This window comes from Nymphaea colorata, chromosome 1, assembly GCF_008831285.2.
Source record: "Nymphaea colorata isolate Beijing-Zhang1983 chromosome 1, ASM883128v2, whole genome shotgun sequence".
NCBI classification, from domain to species: Eukaryota; Viridiplantae; Streptophyta; class Magnoliopsida; order Nymphaeales; family Nymphaeaceae; genus Nymphaea; species Nymphaea colorata.
In genome coordinates this window covers 21,918,106-21,929,549 of record NC_045138.2, presented here as the reverse complement: position 1 = coordinate 21,929,549, position 11,444 = coordinate 21,918,106, and the positions used below count along the sequence as shown (strand labels likewise).

The window sequence follows — 11,444 nt, the reverse complement described above, 5'->3', positions numbered from 1 at the left end:
CATTGCTCGCATGGATTAAATATACTATCATCCAATGTTCAAAACAGACAAATTCATACAACAGAGGTCACTTTAGCGACATAAAGTACAAACTTACTCATTTCAAACGACAGACATGACCAAAGATCAAATTCATAATCGAAACATTCATCTAAAGTACACCCACAAATTAACAACATGCAAAACATGATGCATAAACCAAACTCACATACAAGTTTGCCCTACATTAAATCCAAAACCAAATGATTCAATGATGCGACATATACAAAATTGCCTTACATTGAATCCAAAACCAAATGATTCAATGATATGGGCCCAAAAGAGTCCAAAATTTTATAAACTGGTACCAAAATCACGCTTAAGTGGGTCAAGAACCACTGAATCAGCCTTAAAATGGCTCGTATCGTTCGTAAACCACAACTAAAACACCCACATAGCCCTAAATAGGACTGAACGAGTTTAAAAATTGGACGAACCGGTCAAAAAATAGACCGTATCGGTTCCAAAACCCACTGGACCGATAAAAAGTGGCTAAAATCAGTTAAAAAACTGAATAAACCGGTCTGAAAAGCCTTGAACCGGTTTGAAAATCAACAGAATCGGTTCTGGAAGGCCCGATCGGTTCCAAAACTGAATGAACCGGTCCCAAAATGGTCCGAATCGGTTCCGAAAGGTTCGAACTGGTACTGAATCAGGTTGAATCGGTCTGAAAACAACTTAACCGGTCTGAAAAGGGTCTGAATCGGTTCGAAAAGATACGAATCGGTCCCCAAAAAATCTGAACCGGTCCCAAAAGGTCCGAACCGGTTCTAAACTTAATGAACCCGACCCGGTCCGAACCAGTTTTTTTTTTTTAAACTGATGGATCCGGATCGGGTCTGTCAAGACCCGACCCGGTCCGACCCGCCCGCTCGACCGCGCGAGCGGTCGCGGGTGGTGGTCTTCCACCGGTAGGCCACCCAACTTCGTGGGTGGCCACCGGCGGGTGCCGCCAGGACGGCCGGCCGTCGCCCACTGAAAACCGGCTTGATTTGGCATCGTCCGTCCCGATTGAAATCTGCCCCTTTCCCCTTTTGTGTGAGGTGGAAAACGGCAGCGGGAAAGTCACTGGTGGGTCGCCGGAGACCATGGGAGGGCGCCGGAGGGTCGCACAGCCCCGTTCGGTGACTTACCGACCGGCCCTCGCCCTCCCTGCCGTCGTGCCCCTTTTCCCTTCTTCTGCGGCTGCAACAGAGGCATAGATGGCACCGCAGGCCACCCAACGGCGTAGATGGCTACCGGCAGGGACGCCCCCAACGGCCGGAGGTCCGCCATCGCCAAATGGTGACCGACGCCCGCTGATCCTTGCGTCCCCTTCCCTTTTCCATTTATGGCTGCAATGGAAGCCTGACGGCTTCCGTTGTTCGCCCAATGCAGCCGAAAAACCAAATGGGGAACATCCGAACGGGAAGAACGCACAAAAAAAAAAATCAAAAAATCAAGGATTGAACAATGAACATGGGCTCTGATACCAATTGTTGGGATTTCTCCCCTCCATGTATACACAAAATGATATGCCCTAAAACAGGATTATGCTCATGCTAAATCATTGAATTAAACAAAACCTTAAACTTAACTGTAGCAAAAGGATACCTGAATCCATATGAAGAACTGGACGGTAGATCGCGGTAGGATCTTCCAGGGTCTTTGCGGCGCACGTGAGGTCTCTCTCAGATGGGGAAGAGGAAAACCCTAGAAACCAACGTTTCAGGCAACAATTGCACGACCCCAGGGACCACTACCTTTTTATATTAAGGGCAATTACAGATTCCACCCATCAAAGAGTCCGTAATTGCGTACTGGTATCTATACATTTCAAAATTACCCCATACAATCTAAAATGACGTAATATCCCAAAAATGCAATCACTTAAATGGATATTTACCTTAAGACAGCCATAATGTCTGAAATTCCTCGTAGACATATGTCGGCCCACCAAATGATCTTGCAGCCAGCACCTTCCTACTGAAGCCAGGTTGCAGCGGTGGGATATGCTATTGCTTTTGTTTGCAAACTGTGTGGCAAGGCCATTGAAGATCAGTCACACCTTCTTTTCTCCTTCCTAGAGACATCTGGAAGCACATTTGATCATGGTTTCAGGTCATTTGTTACTTCTGTTCATAAACACAATTTAGTGATGTAGCGAGACAATCTTTGAGGGTTGCTTAGCTTTATGGATTCATTGCTTAAAGGAGCTTTTTCTGGAAACGTTTCTGTTTCCTTTTGCACAAACCGTTACTTGCTGAGTTTCCATCTCAAGAATCTAAGTGAAAGATAGGAGGATCTTACTCAATGTTGTTAAGGAGTATCATTCTGCAGATGTTATCTCTTTGCTGATCGAGCAAGAAAGTTTTGAGGCCTAGCTGAAGCCTATTATTCTGGCATGATCTGTATATTTCTTCTTCTTTTTTTTCAATTCTTTGTATTCTTTCTCAGTATCAATGGAAGAGGAAACCCAGCCCGATTGCATCAGAAAGATACTCATCGTTTTAACTTTGAGGGTCAGCTGAAAAATTACAACCCACTGTTTGGACAAGAGAATGAAAGCCCCTCCATTGCGCCTCAGGGTTTTCGACTGGGTTGAGTTTGGTGTAGAACCAATATGTTAAGTGGTATAATATTTTCAAATATTTTTATTATAAAAACATAGCACCCATGACAATCGAGTTAGAGATGTGTCATTAACATATCTCTAGCCTGACTAACTGAGCTATGCCCTGTAGAAGAAATCGTGGATTCCATTTGCCAAAAGCACATGAATAGAGTCCTTGAGGGGGCGTTTGTTAAATGGAAGTGCCACCAATGATGGAGCTTTGGATTTTATTTTCATTTTTCCCTTTAGGTAGTCCCTTTTTCTTTTATTAGATTAATGATTTTTTTTTTTGCCTCAAGAGGCATGATGTAATTTGTCATATTCAGGGCATGTAAAGCGACATATATCTAGTTTTATTTTTATGGGTGCCATGTTTCTGTTTCTTAAATGATAGGTATGGTACTTAAGTAGAAGAGTGCACTGCTGCCATTGTTAATACAAGGATAGGTGGCCTTGGGCTAATTCCTTGACAGTGGATCAGAATCCTTTTGCTCATTCTAAAGAAAAATAAATTCTTTCCTTTTATAATTATCTTGTCATTTAACTTTTTCAACCACACAAAATGTGTTATCAACTTACATGCAATTCAAAACCATAAAAAATTTGTCGTCTATTAAAGAGCAATTCAATTCCTTATAAATTAAGAGGTAGGCCAGGCCAGTTCATTTTTGTAGAGCTAAACATAAGATTCCATCATTTTCATGATTATTTTTCTGTGGGTCATATTTATACATTTATTGTCATTTCTCTCTCATTGGTATTGGTCATTTGTAAGTTGGACCTTTTCATGAATTAGTCACCAATTAGTCATTATATAGTACAACTAATGGTGGAAGCAACTTAAGAAGGAATTCCAAATCGAAATAAAATTGCACTTTTAAAATAATCAAATTAAATCTAACAAGTTAGAGCACCTTTGAGAATGGCATTCTAACTCCTTTTTTATAAAACAACTCTAAAATTTCAGCAGCTTTTGGATAGAAAAAAAGTCTTGTAAAAATGAAGTTTTGACTCTGTTTTTAAAATTTTGTTTGTGTGTTTAGATGACACACCCAAAACAGATTTGAGTAAAGAACTTGGCGGGACCAAGTTTTCAACAGCATTCTCAAAGCAAAAAGACTTTTTGCTGTGTTTGGAAAACAACATTTTAACATACCATTCAAGACAAAGACAAGTTTGTGTTTGATAGAATCGGATTTAGATTGGAAGCTGCATAAAAAGGTGTATTTAAACACAAACCGAGGATGTCAATAACATGGATTTTAAATCTAAGCTATATGTTAAAAACTATAGATTTAAAAGTAAAAAATCATAGATTTAAAGTCCAATGAAGAAGGTCACAGCAGATTTGAGTAGAACAAACACAAACTAGAAGTTTTGCAAATGATTCACCCTTTTCACATTTTCTTAAAATGATAGAATTTTATTTTTGCTGCTCAAGGCACTATAATCGCTTCTCGTCTTTGGCCCTGAAAATTTTGGGAAACAGGAACTGCGAGTGGCGTTGCTGTCAAGCGGACGGTGAGCCAAACACTGCTTTGACTCAGTTTTCTTCCGGTGGAGGGGAGCCAAACACAGCTTGACTCAGTTCTCATTTTCAGAGGCGACGGCGGGCGATCCCAAAATTGACGCGCTTCTTTCTTCACACGGGCGCCGGCTCCTTCCACGCACCTCTCAACAATTACCTGCCCCCCTGCGGTGAAATCCCCAAGACCCAGGGACGCATGGAAGTTGCAGCCGTCTTAACTCTCTCTATCCTTTTGAATTTTTTTCTTTTTCCGAATCTCTGACCGCTTTTCTTTTTCTCTCCCTCCGGGGAAAACGAACGAGATCTACCGACTACCATCGACCCCATTCTCCTTCTTCTCTTTGTTTCTTCGTTTGTTTCTACCGCTTCTCTCGTTGTCCAAGAGTAATAAAGAAAAACTGAAGCGGAAGAACCGTGTACTATGGATCTGTAATTTCCTTGGTTGAGCGGCTCTCGAATGCATAAAAGCGTTTTTTCTATGCAATATCGGCCGCGAATTCTGAAGGACGTCGCTCATAAATAACCAAGGAAGCGGGAGAGAGAGTGAAAAGGAAGGGAGAGAGAGAGAGGTTCCCAGAGAGATCCCCTCTCTCTCTTGCCCTGTGGCTTAGCGAGGTGAAGACGGAAGAGGAGGCAAAGGAAGGAAGCCCTCGCCTCGGCCTTCGTGTTTCTTCTTCTCCTTTACGCTTGCTGTTGGGCCTTTTTTCATGGAGACATAAGTGGGGTACTCCATAATTTTGCTTTCTTAGATCGAGTCTTTGCTGGGTGCGTGTTTGTGTCGGTGGGTGTTTGGAATTCAGGGAGGAGGAGGAGGTGGTGGTGGCTGCTGTCTTCCATGGCGACGGTGGAGAAGAGGACGTCATCGGTTTCCGATGTGGGAGCCTGGGCCATGAATGTGGTGAGCTCTGTGGGGATCATCATGGCCAACAAGCAATTGATGTCTCCTGGCGGATACGCCTTCTCGTTTGGTAACCTTTCTTTTCTTCAGTTTTATGTTCTTCGTCTTTTCCCTGTCTTCCCTCTTTAGATCTTCCCAGGGAGACTTAGTTTTTGTTTGTGGGCAGCCACCTCTCTTACCGGATTCCATTTTGCGGTGACGGCATTGGTCGGATTCGTCTCCAACGCCACCGGCTATTCGACGTCCAAGCACGTCCCCTTGTGGGAGCTCCTTTGGTTCTCCATCGTCGCGAACATGTCGATCACCGGCATGAATTTCAGCCTTATGCTCAATTCCGTGGGATTCTACCAGGTCACCATCTGGTTCATTTCATTCTTTTCTGTACTTGAAGAACGTGAGCACAAAGAATTCCCTTTTGCTGGATCAGATCTGCTGAGTTCTCATTCTCTCTCGGGTTCCTCGTGCAGATTTCTAAGTTGAGCATGATTCCCGTCGTTTGCGTGATGGAGTGGATCCTCCATAACAAGGGCTACTCCAAGGAGGTCAAGGCTTCCGTCTTGGTGGTGGTGTTAGGAGTGGGGGTTTGCACTGTCACCGATGTCAAGGTGAACGCCAAAGGGTTCATCTGTGCCTGCGTCGCTGTCTTGTCCACCTCCCTGCAGCAAATCGTGAGTTCTTTGCCTTGGATCTCTTCTCTGCATCCCTGATTGTGTTGCTGACAAAGCGAACGGTTCTTTAGATTTCATTTCATTTTCTCTTCTTTTTCGGGAGTTCTTATATTTGCTTCGTTATCGGTTTTCTGTCTAAAATGCTGCAAAGTCGTGAGAAATGAGCAAGGGAAGTTGATTCGTTGACCGTGGGGCTCTCCGCTTCTTTTTTTTCCCTTTCAAATCTTTTTCTTGTGTCGTCTGGAAGAGGTCTCGTCGTTTCCTAGAGATATTTGCTTGTAACTTATATAAACGATCTTGCATTCTTTTTTAGACGGCCAATTCTATGCAATAGTTTCATTATCACGCGTAGTTTGGTCGGTCAATTCGTCAACGGTGTTTTCTACCTATTCCAAAATAATGCTACGCAACCATCTCTCTCTCTCTCTCTCTCTCTCGCACAATAAGATGTAATTGTCGTCATTCCTAACGACGATTCTGTTCTGTTCTGCCTTCCGTTCTGTTTATCTTTCCACTGGTTGAAAGCAAAACTTGTTTCCTTGCCATCCTCTATTTGGAAGATTTTGCAGAAGAGAACAATGAACTTTGGCACTCGGTACTTGTCAAATCAAGGGGGTTATTTTTTTTTCAGATTACTTCCTTTGCAGGCTAAAGAATTCTTACAAATCTGTACATGGTGCCATCAGATGTCTCACTAGCTTTTTATTTTATCTTCCATTTCTACTTTGCTTGCTAAATTGCGTTTCCTGAGAGCATCGAATTTTTCACCTCGTCAAATCTGTACGAAGTTATTTCTTTTGCCCAGATTACACTTCCTAAAGAATTCTTTGAAATCTACATGGTCTCATCAGATGTCTCACAAGCTTCTTATAGCATCCTCCATTTCTACTTTGCTTGCTAACTTCTCTTTATGCTTGTGTTTCTAGTGTTTCCTTTACTTATGGCCTTGGGTATGTCTCTACTAATTTTATAAAATTTGGCTTTGTACCTTATGTTTCTGTACGTTGATGGCATATTTATGGTTTTTGCTGTTGTTTATCTCCTGTTAGATTATTGTATTTTTGGAAGGCCATACCGCAGGTTTCTTGTGCAGTTCCTGCTTCTAGTTCTCACTCAGTCGCTTCCATCTTGTTGAGTCATATACATATATCAGGAAAATGTTGTTGGTGGTCAGTAGGCTATGCTTGTTATATGTTATGGTTTCTAAACCAGGAGCATTTTGTCCGTGAGATCGTATTGGGATACATTTGTATTTTGCAATTACACAAAGGCATTTTTGTGAATCTTTTATTCTCAGCACTTATTTCAGCTACCACCAAATATAAGGCCAGGCTGTGGTTGAAAGCACAATTCTGCAGAGCCAAACTGTAGCTGCAGCTCCAGCTCTGTTTGGGACTCATGATTTTATTAATGCCATTGTGACAGATATTGCATTTAGAAAAGAAAAAAAGTGATATTAACGTTGAAAATGAGAAAAACAAGAAAAAGGTGAAAGTATGCATTCTATTGAAAAAGAACGTGAAAAAAAAATTAGTGCATTGTTATTACATTTGTTTCATGTTTTTCCCATTTTTTTTCTGTTTTCCTTGTTTTTAATGTTAACATGATCATGGATTGGATGTTAAACTTGAATTATATTGTTTGTCGTCATTTTTATGATCATTAAAACAAATTTTTTATCATTTGATCCTAGTTATTTTTTATGTCTCCTTCTCAGCTTTTCATTTATTTTATTTTTACCTGATTTTTAGGATTTTTTTCATTACTTTTAAAAATTGCTGGATTTTCCTAAGAAGATAACTTGCTAAAAGATATCCGAGAAAAACCTCGTTGTCAGGTACCCCATAATGATATTTGTAACCGTGCTTATACATTTTGTAGGTAAAGATGTTGAAACCTACAATATAGTGTTTTGAAGACGATAAAAGGAGGTGGTATTTCAACAATTTATTTCAGCATCTATCATGGTAACCTATGGTAATCGTAGACCAAAATCATAGTGACAATATCTTGATATTTTTGAAAATATCTCAATATTAATAAAAAAATGAAAAAACAGAAAAAGGGAGAAAATCGTGATATTTTGAAAAAACGTTAAATCAGCAGAATCTTGTTTTACTGCCTTCCCCACACTTGGCTCGTATTGTCAAAGAGCTGGTTGCATATTTAGATCCATATGTGTCAAGGCTGTAGAATAGATCTTTCTGTTAGTGCTATAACTCAAAGGGATTTATATTATTCAAGTTAGATCGGGTCATTTATATGGTGTAAATGTAAATTGCCTTGTAGATCACCTTTTGTTCCTATTACTAGGAAGGGTATGTCAGGGCATTTGTATTATTCAAGCTATATCAGGTCATGTATAAATGTAAATTGCCTTGTAGATCGCCTTTTGTTCCTACTGCTAGCAAGGGTATGTCTGATGCCTAATCTAAGTGACACGTCCTCTTCCCCCTTGCATTCTCTCTTGGAGACATTATAAGAAGATAATAAGAATAGGTAGTTTGTAAAAGGTAAACTGGCTAGGACTCAATTGAATTGAAAGAAATACTCGAAGATATGAGTATGTAGGCACTAGACGGAAGTAGGATTTGAGAATGTAGAATGATATTTTAAAGCTTAGATAGAAGGTGCACTTAAGAGGAGGTTCAGAAAAAGGGAAAAATCTATGTGAATATTATGATCTAGATAGAAATTTTGGATATGAAATGACTTAGGAAAGTAAAGTAATGATTGGACTAAAAATAATATTATAATAGGATAGTCGGTCTTCCATATATGGTGAAATTCCGCAGAGCAAGTTGCACAAATAATAAGAGAAAGTAATGAATCCACGGCAAAGTAAGAGGGAAGAGAGAACAATGGGATATCTTAGAGATACTCTGATATGGCTTAAGAAAACTAACAGGAAGACAGAAGAAGGGAGAGAGCTACTACTGAGTCAAATAGGAATGGCAGAAGCTCCAAAAGCAACTCACTTGGGGGTAAGGGGCATTTTGTCGGTATTTACAGTTATAGTATTTGCAGTCTTGGCCTTTGCCATGGATTTATATGCACAAATGCACCCTAAAACTTAGAACTAATCTACTTTTCTGTTACTTGTCTTAGTCTAAATGACGACTTTTCTGGTTTACTGTCCTTTTAATTTTAATGTGTTGCATATATTTTCAACTCCTGTTTTAGTATCCTTTGGTACCATTTTCTCCAAGAACACCTCTGGAGAATAAGATTTTTATTCTATAATGTGAGGGATGTTGGAAAATTTGAATGTGATTTTGAATCTTTTCATGAAATTTTCCAATGGAGCAGTTTACTTTTGATTTAGCTCTCAAAACATTCTTGAAGTTGGCAGGAAGGTGCTTGAATGTGTCCTGCATTTCTGTTCAAGTTTTAATTTAAAATCGTTATGGATACGTTTCATGTGCTACAATAGCTTTTCACAATTCTTATAATTTTTGCCCCTTTGGGGAAAGATAAGCTTTTGAGAAATATTCAATGAAGGTTTTCATTTGTCTATTGAAATTCGAAAAGCCGCCAGGTTAGCATGCCGTTTATAAAAGAACATTTCTGTTGTAGTGAGAATTTGTTTATATTGTTTGCAGTTGAACTAGGGATCATGGTGCATGGGTTTGCGGTCCTTCGAATTTACCTTGTTTTGTCCACTAGAAGTGTTACTAATTTGTAGTGTCTGGCAGACATGGAACCAAGGCTTATAATCATACGATAGCTGTTGCTTCTAGAAAATTTAAATGTCTTAGTGGAGAATCACATGCTCTAGGATTCTTTTCGTAGAAAATTGCCATAAATTTAAAGGATTCCCAAGGGCTTGTTCATTTGGTTGTCATGTGTTGAACATTTTCCATGCTTGCTTTTGCTGTCACTGATGTATGTAATAATATATTGACCATTTTTGCTGCCTTTCTAACTCTGACGTAGTCATCTTATGCCACTCTTTGTGGAACATTATATCAAATCTATTGATCTGGGTTGGATCCAGATAAACGAAGCTAGGACTGCTGGTATTCTTTTTGCAAATATGTCTATCTCTGACTGGGTCTACCTCTTCCATATTCAATTTGTTGGAATCGAACATGGTAAAATGTAAGGCCAATGGCAAAAATTTCTTGCGGAATTAGAAAAGTTGCATCAGAATGTTTGAACCTATAAGTGCGTATGATCATTTATTTGCCTTACCTTATTGAAAGTTTACTCCTGGACGCTGTAGCTAACCTTTTCCATATTAAGTTAATTAGAGAGTTGATATGTCCTAAGTGCTCTTTTCCGTCCTTGTAAAACTTTAGAAAGATGCAACACTTCAATTGCATTTTAGTCTTATTCTATGGTTTTTATTTTGTAGACCATCGGCTCATTACAAAAGAAGTACTCGATTGGATCTTTTGAGTTGTTAAGCAAGACGGCTCCCATACAGGCTGTCTCTCTCCTTCTGTTTGGCCCTATCGTGGATTATTTGCTTTCTGGGCAATTTATTTTCAGATACCACTTATCTACTGGTGCTGTGGTGAGCTGCTCTCTTTCCCTCTCTCTCTCTCACACACACTCTGGCATATAGTAACATTTGTGTGCATTTGTCTATTGTTTGCAAATGATTGAACCAACCTGATCCCTCTCAAAATTTTTGCAGCTTTTTATCCTCCTTTCATGTTCCCTTGCGGTGTTCTGCAATGTGAGCCAATATCTCTGCATTGGCCGCTTCTCTGCTGTCTCATTCCAGGTTTTGGGTCATATGAAGACAGTCTGTGTTCTCACACTAGGATGGCTGCTATTTGACTCAGAATTGACACTGAAAAATATATTAGGAATGGCTCTTGCCATTGTTGGCATGGTTGTCTATAGCTGGGCTGTTGAGAAAGAGAAACAAGCTAATGCAAAGGCTTCGCAGTACAAAGAAAGCCTTACAGAAGAGGACATGAGCCTGTTGAAAGATGGAGTTGAGAACACTCCTGTGAAGGACATTGAGCTTGGCAGTGAAACGAAAGGTTGAGGCTAGTAGTGGTGGTTGTTAGTGTAGGTACCGCTCCTGGATATAGGATCAACGTGAGCATCGACCTATGTCCTAGCAGAAGGTTTGTTGAAGAAGAATCCAGCCATGGTAGCCTCTTCTTCAAAGGCTAATTTTTCCATTTCAGTTTCATGGTTGTTTTGGATCTCGAATGTTGTATAATGTGGCATATCTAGAGGTATAGTTGTTTCACGTTTTTGATTATTTATTTTTTGAACAATGATATTATGACGATAATGATGCTTTTACTATTTATTTTGGAGAATACAATTCCAAGATAGAATACTTAATGTGTGTTTACTTTTTAATGTCCTCCAAGCAATCGTGTCCGATTATTAGAGACGAACAATACAATCCCGCATTTCATTCTCAATTTTCTGTTCTTTTCAGTTTCCTTTTGTCGGCCAAAGGGAGAAGCTTCAGTCACTTGTTAGGCAGGTTTCCGGTTTAAGACTCAAGAGGCTCTCCCTTTGTCCATTAGACTGTGCCATTCCACCGCGTGGGTGAGAGGTTTCTTCCCCTTGTTCTTGGGGTCTAGAGCTGCATTGAGACATAAGTGAAGCCGAAGGGTCTCCTTCTTCCCTCTGCTGTTGGGGTCTAGATCTGCATTGAGATCTAAGTGAACTAATTATGTTAAGATTGTTGAAAAGAAGGAAGTTATGAACACACGATCTAATTCAACTTTCAAAAAGAAAACA

At 40.0% G+C, this 11,444-nt stretch overlaps 1 protein-coding gene across 1 annotated transcript; it reads left to right on the top strand.

Annotated features, from left to right (window-relative positions):
• Positions 1–4,335: 4,335 nt before the first annotated feature.
• On the top strand, positions 4,336–11,046 carry LOC116258230 (UDP-rhamnose/UDP-galactose transporter 1-like). The gene is made up of 5 exons (XM_031635365.2): positions 4,336–5,128; positions 5,225–5,409; positions 5,526–5,726; positions 10,084–10,245; positions 10,369–11,046. The coding sequence occupies exons 1-5, from the start codon at positions 4,996–4,998 to the stop codon at positions 10,726–10,728; spliced, it is 1,041 nt and encodes a 346-aa protein (XP_031491225.1). The 5' UTR covers positions 4,336–4,995; the 3' UTR covers positions 10,729–11,046.
• The last annotated feature ends 398 nt before the right edge of the window (positions 11,047–11,444 follow it).

What these genes read in the sequence shown, in the direction of transcription:
- LOC116258230 (XM_031635365.2), top strand. Translation starts at nt 4,996, where the DNA reads ATGGCGACGGTGGAGAAGAGGACGTCATCGGTTTCCGATGTGGGAGCC. An exon ending in CGGATACGCCTTCTCGTTTG is followed by an intron (nt 5,129 to 5,224) that starts GTAACCTTTCTT and finishes GTTTGTGGGCAG; the next exon opens with CCACCTCTCTTACCGGATTC. An exon ending in CCACCTCCCTGCAGCAAATC is followed by an intron (nt 5,727 to 10,083) that starts GTGAGTTCTTTG and finishes TTTATTTTGTAG; the next exon opens with ACCATCGGCTCATTACAAAA.